Source organism: Anopheles moucheti, chromosome X, assembly GCF_943734755.1.
Source record: "Anopheles moucheti chromosome X, idAnoMoucSN_F20_07, whole genome shotgun sequence".
NCBI classification, from domain to species: Eukaryota; Metazoa; Arthropoda; class Insecta; order Diptera; family Culicidae; genus Anopheles; species Anopheles moucheti.
In genome coordinates this window covers 4,224,637-4,238,703 of record NC_069142.1, presented here as the reverse complement: position 1 = coordinate 4,238,703, position 14,067 = coordinate 4,224,637, and the positions used below count along the sequence as shown (strand labels likewise).

The following is a 14,067-nucleotide window of genomic DNA, read 5'->3' as shown; positions in this document are numbered from 1 at the left end:
TTGTGAAGGTACTCGTTACTCGTTCAAAGCCCTTGAACTAAATAGTTCTATCTTCTGGCGGTTTCTAGCAACGCTGTTTGATTATTGCAGTTAAAGGTCACCTCCTTCGAATGTTTGTTGAAATTGATTGTTGTCCGGGTTGATTGGCAGGCGAAGATGTGATTAACAGCGATGACAAAACGTGCTGAGTTGTATTATAAACATTATACGATATTTATTCTAGCATAGAATTTAACGGTGCACAATAAATCATTAATAGCAATGGAAGCTCGAGCGAGCTTGCATTTTGGTAGGTTATGGGATGTGTTCAGTTTTGGCGCACTCCGCGCATCTTTTTGTCCGCCAGAATCAGGTTGGAGTAGTTGTCCAGCTGCTTCACACGCAGCTTGCTCCAGATCATGAAGTTCTTCATGCCGAGAATTTGAGCGGCATGAAGGGCGGCCGCCTCCGGGTAGAGAACCGTCACGCATCCCAGTCCGGACGGTAGGTTCAGGCTAGACCACACATCTTGGTTGACGTTTTCCGGTTTCACCGGCGGACAGTTAATCACCGGATAGTTGGTGTTGCCGCTTAGTACCGGTCCGAGCCCGTTCGAACGGCCGGCGACGGTAATGAACACCAGCTCGCTCAGCACACTCTCGTACTCGCTCACCATGTGGAGCGTCGTTTGCGTGCCCTTGTGTGCCGACGTTACCCGCAGCTCCGTGTTGAGTCCGAGCGCGTTACAGTGTTTTGCAATCTTTTCGCAGTGTTCCTTGTCGGTGGCGCTTCCCATCAAGATAACGACCAGATGGTTGTTGGCCGCAACCATCCCATCGAGCTGGTCGCTCACCCAGGTGAAGTTGCGCTTTACCGTGTCGAGATCGGCCGCGGTAACGTTAGCGAGATTGCGGTAAACCTGCTTATCCACCATCAGGCGCTTGTCGCCGGACGGCCACAGACGCCACGAGTCCGAATCAATGACGTCGGCCACCAGCAACTGACCGTCCGCATCCACGCCGAACTCGATCTTCATGTCGATCAATGCACAATCCCGGGTGGCCCAGGCACGCTCCAGCACCTCAAACACCAGTGCGGTCGTTTGACGCATAATGTCCACCTCATCCTGACCTGTGTGTGTGTGTTTGAACAACCAACAAAAGCGTTTGTGTAAGCATCGCAAACTCTCACAAAACAATAAAGTATTTTCTGCCCTTACCAATAGTCACACCGTTCACCTTGAAGGCGGCACACACAATCTGCTCTTCGCTCCACTGTGGATCATCGTTCGCATCGTCCTTGAAAAACGTTTCGACCTTGGCCGGTGCGAACCGGAAGCCCTCCTTCACGCCGGGGTTGCGCTTCAGATAGGAACCGGTCGCGAGACGGCGCGTCACCCACTCGATCGGTACCATCTCGCATTTGCGTGCCAGGAACGCGTTGTCCGAAATCATGCGCACGAACGCGGTCTTCAAACCGGCCTGGTTTAGCAGTGTGAACACCTTCGCGTTAGTTTGATTGGAGATTTTCGCCTTGCCCTCAAGGTCATGCGCCCGGACACCGTTGTGGGCCGTGATGCGGTCCTTGTTCAGCAGGATCGAGAAACCCGGCATGGTTGGCACATCGTACACCTGCTTCGTTTTGCCCTCGATCAGCAGCTTGTCGGTCTTGACGCCTCCAACTGATGCGCGCGTGTGGATGTGTGCGTATGATCGTGTGGCAAGCGATAGGGTTTATTACCGAACAAAGCGGATTTTAATAGACGAAACAAACGAAAACTGGTAACCAAATAAAAGCCTAACTTACCTTCCGTGACGGTTGCCATGTTGGTGGGGGAAAGTGTGAGATTTGTGCCTTGGCTGTGGATGAGATTCTAAACGATGGCCTTGAGCTGCAAAGTGAACTTGCCTCAAGCACGATCAGTCACCAAATACAGGGAGCGTACGACGCTTCACCACACTAAATACCGACGTCGTTTTAACGCGCCCGGAACCAACCCGTTCCGAGCGCACTTTCACAAACACACTTGCACGCCGATTGCACAGTGTTGGTCGTACCCGGTGCGCGACGCTGGAATCTCCCTGTTATCAGCCATGCTTTTGCCCAACTCCACCGTGTAGTGGTAACGGCGGATCATCCCTCTTGCGGGCCCTAACCTACAGCAGTGTTGGTGCCAGACTTTATTAGCGCGGAAATCGCATCGCTTCGCTGTCAACATGGGTTCCGCGCATCCATTGCCGGCTTTCGTCCACACGTCAAGATGAGCGGATTGAATGCTAAGCGACCCGGCAACGTCCATCGTCTCTTCCGTTCCCTTACGTGACCGTATCAAAACAATTTGTTGCAAGGGTCAACAACGCGCGGTTGGCTTTTGGGAACAACAAGTTGTTTTGTAAGCTGGTCTCGGGTGTGTAATCTCCGACATCGACGTACCCATATGCAAGGAACGTCCAGCAAGTTCTTCCCCTTCGCGGTTCGATAGGTGTCGCGGTACGTTGCCATGGCTGCCGGGGCACCGGAAGGATGGTTGGAGTTAATTTCGTGATTAAGCAAGTTGTAGCCAATCGCGGTTAATCTCGTTGCCGAACTGCTGACACGTTGTCGTTGTCCGAGCACATGTGTACTGCACGCGAGCTGGAAATCGATTTTTTGTGGAGTACTCGTAGAATAGTTTTCAAGAAGAGCTGCCAGTGTGCTGGAATCATCTCGATTATTTTGATCAACTATCTAATAATGTCTATAGATACGCTCTTTCCTAAATCTGAAATAAATTCCTTCAAGGTTCTTAGCTCTTTTAGCTTCTTCTTAGCAGCATTCAGAACTTAATCTGTCCATCTTGAAGTCTATCAATTTCTTGTCTTCCAAGTTGTCCCCTTGGAGTTTCTTTATTACTCGTTATTACTTAGTTGATTTTGTTGAGTTGTTGGATAACCTCTCTTGCTATATGACTGACTGAGAGGATCACCTCTCTAGTAAATGTCTGACTAACCTCTGTATATACTCCAGAACCTAGTGAGTAAGTACGCAGTTAATTCTTGAGCAATATTTACATTCCGAACATTTATATGAAAATTGTGGGTCAGAGGACTTCATGGACAAGGCCTATATCTCAGAGGCGTATGTCAGTGCTGGAAGCACAAAATATCAACTTAGAACTCTAAGACCCTTGTGCTTGTTTTTAGGTCACCCCAAACAGCCTTAATCATCACTTTCACCCTCACCGTCCGTAACCTTGCCCGATCCTTCAACTCTAATACAAATAATCAGAAATGCCTTCCCCGATTTTTAGGTCAACCGAACGCTTCGTCGTACTTTTGTTTACCGCCCGGCAAGTGCACCGCTCGGCAGAAGAAGCGATTGTACCGAACAACAATATTTACGTTTTGATTTCGAATCCTCCTTTCATCCGCACTTACGCACTTCCACAATGCGTAGCCTTGAAACCGTGGGCTACGATTGGGGCCGTTCGGCAACAAACAGGATTTGTTGTGATCGACCGGTTAAATAAAGCGATGCGGTAAGTATGGTGCTGATAACGCATCGAAAGTGAAAATAATATTTTTCCATGCATTGTCTTTAATGGCTGTCACGGAGGGTTTGGAAGGATGTGGGATGAGTCAACATTTAAGGGGAAAAAATATTTTAGGAGTTGTTTGTTTATTTACTTGCTGGGCAACTGATGGGTATTTACGTTTCATTACAATTTTGTTCCAATAAATCAGATTACAAGTATTGTTATGACGCAAAACTTAGCAATTGTCCAGAAATTCTTGCATGTTTTGCTCTATTATTCTGCTCCTGTTTTTCTCGTACTTAATATTTATGGGGATGGCCCAGACTAAATTCTAACTCAGATCACGCTTATGGTAATGTTGAAAAGTTCTGATCATTCTTCAATACCTTGCTTTTGTACAATTCAAATAGAAAAAGTGATAGCAATCTCCAACATTAGTACATCAATGTCAATATCAGCTAAAATGTGAGATACTTGGAGAAACATTACTACAATATATGAAACAAATTCTCGGCAGTGCAGTGTCCAGATAGATATCAGATAGTATCTCCCCATCGTTTGGAATCTATTCTTGACCCTATTGTTGCATCTCGTGTCGTAATTCCAAATTTCTCCATCATTCTATAATCTTTATCTCTTTCACCTTCTAGCATTCACGCTCTAATCAGTGTTGCTAGGGAATTGCGCGACTCCTAAGGAATCTTCCAAATTATGTATCCGATCCGGGCTGTTTGTGTTTGGCTATGTGTATCTATAAAGCATCTCTTGATTTATTCTCCTCCCAGCAAGTCTTCAATCCGCGTTAAACCATTAGCATCAGCCAGCGGAGACTTTCGGTTACACGGGCATCTTCCCGCACCAACCCAAATTTACCGAGGGGATAACATTGCTCGGAACATCACACGTGAAACCAACCCGTTTCGTGCGTACCGAGCGTGTGTTGGTGTGTCTGCATGGATCTTTCGATCGCGCGCTTATTTCACCGCTATAGCGCTGCGCGTTTTGTGCGTTTTTCGCGGCTTGGTTGGAGTCTGTGGCGGAATGCCGCAGAATCTGCTGACCGCGCTAAACAGCGCCTGAAGCGAACCGGTACGAGCCGAGCTGCCGAGAGCGAGAAAGCGAATGGATCGTGCGGTGTTGCGTGCATGCGAGAGCGGGGTCACATCGCGCGTACGTGCAGACGATCGCGCGAAGGCACGCAGACTAACGAAGCAAACGCTCGCGCTGGCCCCGAGCGACATCTATCAACATCCTAAACAGCAAAACCCTCTCGAGGGCCCGCGTGCAAGCGTGCGCGCCTTCGCAACCCAGCGCCCGGGTCCCAGTGCTTGTAAGTATTAAATGTGACTATGGGAACGATCATAAATCAGTTACTATTCACGGTTGATCATTGCGGACGGCTACGTGAGCAGTACGGAACGCACAGCACACGCCGCATCCACCGCTGGCATACAATCAAGAGCCACGATCTTCAACAATCATTACACTACTTTTAACTCCGCTCTTTCCACCGCTACCGTTTCGTCCCACCGTCGCGCGTCCTGTTCCGTGCCCGTCTTCTCCGGTGCAAAATCCGGTCCCCGGTACAGATCGATCGAAAGTGTCTACCATTGCACATTCAGCCCCCGTTGCCTTAGCGTTCCGGTTGCATGTTGGGCCAGACCTTCCTTAAGCGAGATACTCTACACGCACCAACACTCTACACAATCAAACAGCACCAAAAAAGTCCCCGAAACCGCACACACCGTTCCTGCCATTACCCGGGAATACACGTGCACAAGGTGAGTGTGAGTGGAACTAGTGGTTGCAGAATATCTTCACTTGGACAGCCGGCCTTCAGTTGAGTGTCCTGTCCAGTGCCATAGCGAATGGCCCGTCCTATCGCCACACTATTGCCGGGTGCGCAGCGTGCACGTGAACCATTTTTAAGGTTTTTTTATCGCTCTCTTCAGATAAACAAAGGTCTTTTAAGAGGCATTGTAGAAGTTAGGTTAGCTTTAGACTGTTAATTGGTTGACGTACCTGTTTCGAAGTTTAGCAATAGTTAGCAGTGTTTGGAGATGTTTTGGAGATGGCGATATTAAGGGAGGGGTAGGTTAGAAGAGTTACAAAACCTCAACTATGATGAAAAGGTATCCCACTTGTAACCCAAGTCAGAATAGTCAACTTTTGGGGGCAGCAGACAGGCAAGTCAACGAGGGCATTAATATCAAACTTTATGCTGATGATCGATACCGACAGGAGCCGCCTTCTAATCAGCATCTCTTGATGAATCTCGATCGATTCAGCGTAATAGGTACAGGGCCCTAAACCTATCACCAAACAGCCAGCAGTAGAAATGGGTAAAGCTGTACAGTGTTGTTGTTGGGTATGTTTTGTGTTTATAAGTATTATTCTTCACTTCCTCTTCTCGCTGCTTAATCATCCTATTGGGCGACGTTCAGCGTGAATCGAACCGATTAAGAACGCGATAGGATCCGTCGACGTCGCACGTTCGTTGCTAGCGCTGATAACGCGCGCACGGCCTGAACTCATCGAGCGTAAAAGCAGCTGGAAAAACGTGTGTAGCGCGTATCCGGGCCCGGTGATAGTGAGCGGATCCTTGCATTCGAGTAGGTCACTCGAAGGGGGCATAACAATAACAAACAACAGTCGGTGCCCGCTAGCCCGGGTAGCGATGTTGTTTGCCTTTAGGTTCCATGCCCCTTGGGGTCCCACGGAAACAGTACAGCGCGTTGGGGTTGTACGCTGACGCTGATTCTTTGTCCCGCTTGTTTGTGGTTTGTCGTCCTTTTCAAAGTGCAGTGCAGAAGAGATGCAGGGCCCGGTGAAAGTGATTGAATGCGATAACAATCGTGCCCTTACTTTCATTATCCGTAGCCTGGCTGGCGAGATTTTTAATTTGCTTCGCTGTCTTATGCTTGTTTTAGCACTGCGAGAAAGACGACAGGGAGATGGAACACACGTCACAGCAGTACCCGGAAATGGAGCAGGTCCACGAGCCGGTCTCTACCGGTAGTTGCTGCCGCAGCAATAGCAGTGCACCGCTAGCATCCGCGATGAAGAATCTTGCGATCCAGCCACACCAACAAACGGCACCGCTGGGTCTGGGGAAAAAGCGTGCCGGACGGGGCGCTGTCCTGAGCGGGCTCACCCACGAGTGCGGTGTGTTCGGTGCGATTGCGACGGGCGAATGGCCGACGCAGATTGACGTAGCGCAGGTCATCTGTCTCGGGCTGGTGGCGCTGCAACACCGCGGCCAGGAGTCGGCCGGTATCGTGACCAGCGAGGGTCACTGTGCGAAAAACTTTAACGTGCACAAGGGCATGGGTATGATCAACAACATCTTCACGGACGATTCGATGAAGAAGCTGAAGGGTAATCTCGGCATCGGGCATACGCGCTATTCGACGTCGGCTGCGTCGGAGGAGGTCAACTGTCAGCCGTTCGTGGTGCATACGGCGCACGGTGCGCTCGCGCTAGCACACAACGGTGAGCTAGTGAACTGTGATAGCCTGCGGAAGGATGTGCTGTCACGCGGTGTCGGACTGTCGACGCACAGTGACTCGGAGCTGATCACGCAGGCGCTTTGTTTGAACCCACCCGAGGGCGAGGTGGATGGACCGGACTGGCCGGCGCGCATCAAGCATCTGATGCAGCTCGCACCGCTTTCCTACTCGCTCGTGATCATGCTCAAGGACAAAATCTACGGTGTACGCGACCCGTACGGCAATCGGCCATTATGCATTGGCAAGATCGTACCGCTTACGATCGGCGCGTACCGTCACGGTAAGTTACCGAACTTACGAACTGTCAATGCTCAGCGTGATGATCCTTCGATGTTTTCTTTCACATTGCAGAAAAGGTCGACAAACTGCCGGCAGAAGGGTGGGTGATATCGAGTGAGAGCTGCGGCTTCCTCTCGATCGGTGCTCGGTACGTCCGGGAGGTACAGCCCGGTGAGATTGTGGAGCTGACGCGTGACGGCATCAAAACGATCGACATCGTCGACTGTCCGGAGAATCGACGCCATGCGTTCTGCATTTTCGAGTACGTGTACTTCGCCCGGTCCGACTCCATCTTCGAGGGGCAGATGGTGTACTCGGTGCGTTTGCAGTGCGGCCGTCAGCTGGCACGTGAAGCCGGTGTCGATGCAGACATTGTCAGTTCCGTGCCGGAGTCCGGTACGGCAGCAGCACACGGCTTTGCCCGAGAGGTACAGTAGACAGCGCGTTAGCGTCGGCTCCATCTCCATGCTAACTCTCCGCTCCTTTCGATTCCCCAAGGCTAATCTCAACTTTGCGGAGGTGTTGTGCAAAAACCGGTACGTTGGTCGCACGTTCATTCAACCGTCGACACGGCTTCGGCAGCTCGGTGTGGCGAAAAAGTTTGGCGCGCTGTCGGAGAACGTTGCCGGCAAACGGTTGGTCCTGATCGACGATTCCATCGTGCGGGGCAACACGATTGGTCCGATCATTAAGCTGTTACGCGATGCCGGTGCGCTAGAGGTCCACATCCGGATAGCAAGCCCGCCACTGCTGTACCCGTGCTACATGGGTATTAACATTCCGACGCGCGAGGAGCTAATCGCGAACAAGCTGAACGCAGAGGAGCTGGCAAAGTATGTCGGTGCGGACAGCTTAGCATACCTAAGCGTGGATGGTTTAAAAAAGGCGGTACAGCTAAACATGGCGGCTAAGAAACCGGAACAGGTTGGGCACTGTACCGCCTGTCTGACCGGCGACTACCCGGGCGGGCTACCGGATGAGCTGGACTGGTAGAGACCACATGCTATTTGTTTTGGGTGGTTATATATATATATAAATATATATATATACATACATTTTTTTGCATTTACAATGTAAGAACATAGTGACGTAATCTAATCGTACGATCTGAGCTGAACAATAAATAATGAGACTTTAGTTTAATGAGTCACAAGCACAATTAAGGCTACTACGCTACACTTATTGGTTACTTTATTTATGACCTGTAGAGGTTTCCGGGTCTTTTGAATTAAACTATGATAAGCCATGTTTTCTTCATTTTGATAAGCTTCAAATTCTATTCTACAGCAGAGCTATTATTTCTGCTTCATGATTACAGCGCCTTCTAGCAAGAGAAATAATCGGTCTGGTTTATGTCCATGGAGAGAATAAAAATGTAAATAAACTCCTATAACTTTTCACTTACTCTCACCGAAATTTTTACTTTCACGTACCTCAGGAACGTTGAGTTCAATTGAGTCCTACATAAAGCAACTTTATTCCTCGAATGTTTGATACAAATTGTTTTAAAATTACATCGCTAATTGGCTAGAACGCAGAATATGTTCAATTTAATAAACTATGCTTACTTAACATAGTTTTGGTTGTTATTGAGTGAATATCTCAAACGCAACGATATCTAACACGATCTGATAAATGAAGGGTATCATACTAAGAATGAACTGAATCATTATTCTGTGCTAGTGACAGAATCATAAATCCATGTACAATATAACGCGTTGTCGCTAATCGACGACCCACGCTTCCATGCACTAACAATTCAATTAAACAATATCAAAATGTTATGCTAGTTACGTAAATCAAATCAAAGTACCCTCATATGTCTACAGATTGTACTCCAGTTCATAGCGAACGTACTGATTTTTGGGATCGTTCGTGATGCGTGGATAGCCCGCGATGAGTGCATCCTGGGCGCCGATGTACAGCGAGTTGTAAATTTTCCAGTACACATCGCGCACCTTCCGGGCCGGGTGGAACAATCCCTGCAGCGTGTACTGCAGTATCTTGATCGGACCGAGCGCCACCCGCAGTCCCTCGACCGCGTCCATGAACGCCTGCACCAGATGGGGCGAGGTTTCGAAGATGTTCGGCCACACGTAGTTCAGCAGATGGATGAGCGCATCCTCGCACCCGAACCCATACACACCGAGCGACATGTGCTTGATCGCGGCACATGCCGTCTGACGGTGGACTAGATCGCGATCCATCAGCGCGTCCTCCAATAGCGGACAGACGGCGTAGATGTAATCCTTGCCCATCTCGCCGATGTACTCGAACAGGAAGGACAGCGACTTGAGCACACCGTTCTGTACGTTCAGCTCCGGCACGCGGTACTCGTTCATGAGGGCGGGCAGCACGGTGAACGGACGGCACGTTTCCGCCACGATCGCGATGGCCACGGTCGTGCAGACCCGGTTCTGACGCTCCTGCACCTTCAGGTTGTTGAGCAGCGTGGCGAGCACATCGTGGGGACCGATTGCCTTGGCGATGTAGCCGAACGTGTTCACCGTGGCACGCCGAATCGCCTTCTTGTGCGCCTTCAGCAGCTCAAGCAGCTCGAAGCAGATGCGCATCCACTCGCGGGCGGACACGTACTCCGGTCCTCGATCTGCGATACGGCCCACTAGATCGATACAGTTCTCCTGCACCTTCTCGTGCCGGTTCTTCAGGATGGGCGTCAGCCGGGGCAGCAGATCCTTGATCGGTGGTGTCATCTTCGTCATACCGATCACGTTCACGATCGCCTTCAGGGCGCCCAGAATCGAACCGAGCACCTCCGGATACTCCTCGCCGAGGTACTCGTACAGTACCACACCGAGATGGCCCATCAGCTTCTCCTCCTGGCACGTCTTCATCACCACGGCAATGCGCGAGATCAGATCAGCGGCCTGCTGGCGCACCTTGGCCGATTTGTTGTTCAGTCGCCACAGGATGGTACCGCAGATCTGTGGCAGGTACGGCTTGACGCGCTTGCTCAGCTGGTTCACAACCGTGCCGAACCCGTTCAGCATCACCACGTCCTCGGTCGTTTGCTCCTGGAACGCGTACAGTATGCCGTCGATCAGCTGTTCCTCCAGGCGCGAATCGATGTCGGCGGCACCGAGGTTCGCCATGATCTTCTCGATCGTTTCCATTACCATCTTGCGGTACTGTTCGTTCTCGTCCTTCAGGTCGTCCACCACGCGGTTGATGATCTCGGACGCACCGACCTTGTTCGCGATCTCGACCGTCGTATCGACCAGCTGCCGGTAGTTGCGTCGGTCCAGCGCCATCCGATGGTTCCAGAAGTGCTTGAAGAAGTGCGGCAATATCTCCTCCTTGATGTACTGCGCCTCGACACCGTCCGTCGCGCAGCACTGCTTCACCACCTTCAGCACAATCTTCTTCATCTCCTCGTCTGGCGATTGAAACTCGCGGATCAGAATCAGCATCACCTCGCGCGTGTAGTAGTTCGCGTATTCTGCATCCATCAGCGGGATCAGATATCCGATGGCTTTCAGGAACGCCGCCAAACCCTTGCCACGGTGCGTCCGAATGCCCTTCCACAGCGGCTTCAGCACCGAATCGAACGATTCGATGCCGTACGGTGTGGCTGCCTCGGCCAGGGCAGCTAACGCGAGTGCCGTGATAGTGCGCACCTTCTGCTGCTCGTCCACCAAACCATGCTCGATGATTTCGACCAACGACTTCAGATGAGGCAGTATCGCACAGCCCATCAGAATGGCTATCTGCTGCACGATCTTGATGCCGGTGTGACGCGCCTGCCACGATTTCTTGCTCTTGCAGACTGCCTTCAAGAACGGCAGTAGCGACGGAATGCCCAGCGCAGACGCAACGACCGCAAACGCACGAGCCGTCGTATTACGCACGTACTCGTCGATATTGTCGATGTCCGGGCGCATCGTTGAGATCATTGTAGCAAGTCCAGCCGCCTTTGCCAGGTTGGAAATGATCTCTCGACCTTCCACGCGCGCGTAGTAATCCTCATCGATGAGCAGCGGTTCGATCACGACCAGAATCTTGTGCACGTACGGACGGACCAAATCGTCCAGCTTGTACAGAATACGATCAATCACCTTTACCAGCAGATGTCGTTCCTGGTCCTCGAGGGTGGGGCTCATCAGCAGGGGCAGGATTTGATTAAACAGTGGACCCGCACCGAACTCGCGCGATTTGTCCGTAATCTGTCGCAGTGCCGCCTTGCGCATCGGTGGCGTACCGTTCTTGATCTTGAGCAGAAGCTTCATGATTTTGCGCTCCTTCTGCTCCTCCGGACTGAGCGAATCTTCGTCCACCTCGACCAGCAGCTTGTCGAAGTATTGCGCATCTTCCGGCTTCATGAAGGGCAGATTTCCCTTTGGCTGGTTATCCACGAACTTGGCCGATTTGTCCTCTGTTTGGATGAAAAAGGCGGCCGGCGTGCCGGCAATCGGTGTCGGTGTGGCAGTTAGCTTACGGGCGGGCGTCCGAATGGGAATGTAACCAGCTGGCGGAGGCAATATCTTGTACCCGGGCGGGAACAATACATCTAGCTCCTCGTCTGTAAATGGTCTGTTGCGTTCGTCGATTTCCTTCTCCCACCGGTATGCCTGCAGTTGTTCCGGCGTCATCGAAGCGAGATGGCCTGGTGTTGGTGTTGCCATAGCCATTGCCTTGTGTCCGACGGGCGTCGTTCCGCCCGGTGTAAGAAGGGGCGTGGCGTGACCCGGTGTCGTCGTACCGTGCGGTGTCGGTGTCATAGCGATCGACGGTGTCATGGCCGACGGTGTGGCATTGGACGGTGTTTCGTCCCATCGGGAACGTCGCTTGGAGGCAGGCGTGGTGGCATCGAGGAGCACACCATCGCTGGAGACGCGATCGGCACGGGGTGTTTCAGCCCACGAGTGACCCGGTGTTTCACGTTCGGTTTTCGGCGTTTCATCCCATCGATTTCGACGGGTCGACTTCTCTGCAGGTGTTTCGCGGCCTGGTGTGGTGGCTGCACCGGACACATGGGCCGGTGTTGCGTCCCAGATGCGCACATTCGGTGTAGCACCGGGTGTCTCGCTGCCTTTGTGTCCTGGTGTTTCGTCCCAGCGATGATCAGCTGGAGTTTTCTGGAAGAATTATGAAACAAAGCGTTTAAATTGGATATCTCTCTTATATGATGCTACTGAATCGCTTGCTTACTTCCGCATCCCACGTTGGAGTCGCCGGTACGGCTAGTTTCTTTGGTGCTACGAACTGCACATCGACCGCTTGATCCCAGCGGCCACGCTTTTTCGTTTCAACTGGTGCTGGTTTCGCAGCCTGTCCTGTCATACTGATCTTCAACGATCCATCCTTGGCCTTTTCTTGGATTTTTTTGCGCAGCTACAGAAGGAGAAAAAAGAGAACGCTCTCATATAAGTCATTTGTACTGCAGCAAGGATATCGCAACTCATCTACTGACCTCTGCTTCTTCGCCTTTCAGCATCTGCTCGCGCATAATTTCCATATAGGAACGTGAACCAACATCTGGCGTTTTACCTCCTGCAATTAGTACCCACACAAAATACACATTACGCATTAGTCGTGAGTTCAATCTCATGCATTCGGCTATATACGTACCATCTGCAAACGGGTCCACTCGGTCAGGCGAAATGACCAACCTTCTACGCTTTTGGCGATATTCATCCTCTTTTTCTGCCACCGTTGGCTTGCGTCGTTCTGCGAACGGATCGTAATCCTCGCCCTGCAAACAAAGTATTTGAAAGATTCTTTAATGCCACCAAACTGGCTTAGGCTCACTGATGCCCCACCATACCTGTGCCATCTCGTTCAGGAGTGCCGTTGGTGCCGTGTGCCCATTCGGACGATTGTTTCGTCCGATGGGCATGCCTTCGTCCTCCTCATCGTCAATATCGTCATTTGGAGCGATCGATGTAACATATCCCTCGAATTTACTGCCGCTATCGCCGCCATCATAAAGTTCGCTGTCGAAGTACCCTCTGTCGGCCAAACCTACTCCCTTATCCTTGGCCGCTTCGGCGTTCAGCTCTTTCTTTTTCGCCTGCAAATCTCGAATGTGCGATTCTATGTCTGTAATAAAACAAACGAAAAGGTATTTAGATTGACAGTTTCATTGCTCTATGCGATCGTGTGATCTTTGAATTCACAATTCGTAGATAGTTTCTGGATCTAGATTTTAGACTCGAGCCTCAACGAAACCAAGGACAGCGACGCACTATATTAGAAGGTATTAATATCTTTCACATTTACCTATAATTCTTGGTAAAATTTGAAAAATGTAGTAATAGCATGGATAGTAGTTTCAAAATATATCACACAGCCTCTTCAACACGAGAAACTAATGGATCGGATATAGCTGCTGTTGTTTTGGTTTGATAATTTCCTGCAGCAACATGCATAATCTGAAGTGATGCCGGAAGTTTACAAAACCCACGTCGAAGTATGTTGGTCGTTGAGCTACGAAAAATTACCTTCCCCACGTGTAATTTACCTTCGTGAGTGCGTACTGTGTTATCCATTATAAACTAAATACACTTTTAACTTATAAAATACCGTACACGATTATGAGAAACAAACGTTTATAATCTTGTTTATTGTATTCCTTCGAATGATATTCTACAATCTGTCAGGCTGGAGCATGGAACACAGATTGACAGAACAACCGTGCCCTTTGACAGTAGGTGCGAGCAATGCAGGTCAACGCTGTTGCGTCAAATGTTGAAATTATATTAAAACAAAGAGTTCTGCTGCGATAACTGCGTTATTCTGATTGCGATTTATCAGAGATACAAATAG

At 50.4% G+C, this 14,067-nt stretch overlaps 3 protein-coding genes across 3 annotated transcripts; 1 reads left to right on the top strand and 2 right to left on the bottom strand.

The window, feature by feature from the left end:
• Positions 1-116: 116 nt before the first annotated feature.
• On the bottom strand, positions 117-1,925 carry LOC128306787 (bifunctional phosphoribosylaminoimidazole carboxylase/phosphoribosylaminoimidazole succinocarboxamide synthetase). The gene is made up of 3 exons (XM_053044400.1): positions 1,786-1,925; positions 1,199-1,660; positions 117-1,110 (listed from the first exon to the last, which is right to left on the bottom strand). Exons 1-3 carry the CDS (start codon positions 1,802-1,804, stop codon positions 308-310), a joined length of 1,284 nt encoding a protein of 427 aa, XP_052900360.1. The 5' UTR covers positions 1,805-1,925; the 3' UTR covers positions 117-307.
• Positions 1,926-4,488: 2,563 nt separating this feature from the next.
• On the top strand, positions 4,489-8,434 carry LOC128307390 (amidophosphoribosyltransferase-like). The gene is made up of 5 exons (XM_053045197.1): positions 4,489-4,823; positions 5,083-5,274; positions 6,424-7,282; positions 7,354-7,709; positions 7,780-8,434. The coding sequence occupies exons 2-5, from the start codon at positions 5,143-5,145 to the stop codon at positions 8,272-8,274; spliced, it is 1,842 nt and encodes a 613-aa protein (XP_052901157.1). The 5' UTR covers positions 4,489-4,823; positions 5,083-5,142; the 3' UTR covers positions 8,275-8,434.
• LOC128307389 (splicing factor 3B subunit 1-like) lies at positions 8,409-13,872 on the bottom strand. Its single transcript, XM_053045196.1, has 6 exons — positions 13,763-13,872; positions 13,067-13,341; positions 12,871-12,994; positions 12,713-12,792; positions 12,451-12,633; positions 8,409-12,377 (listed from the first exon to the last, which is right to left on the bottom strand). The coding sequence occupies exons 1-6, from the start codon at positions 13,788-13,790 to the stop codon at positions 9,105-9,107; spliced, it is 3,963 nt and encodes a 1,320-aa protein (XP_052901156.1). The 5' UTR covers positions 13,791-13,872; the 3' UTR covers positions 8,409-9,104.
• Between the last annotated feature and the right edge of the window lie 195 nt (positions 13,873-14,067).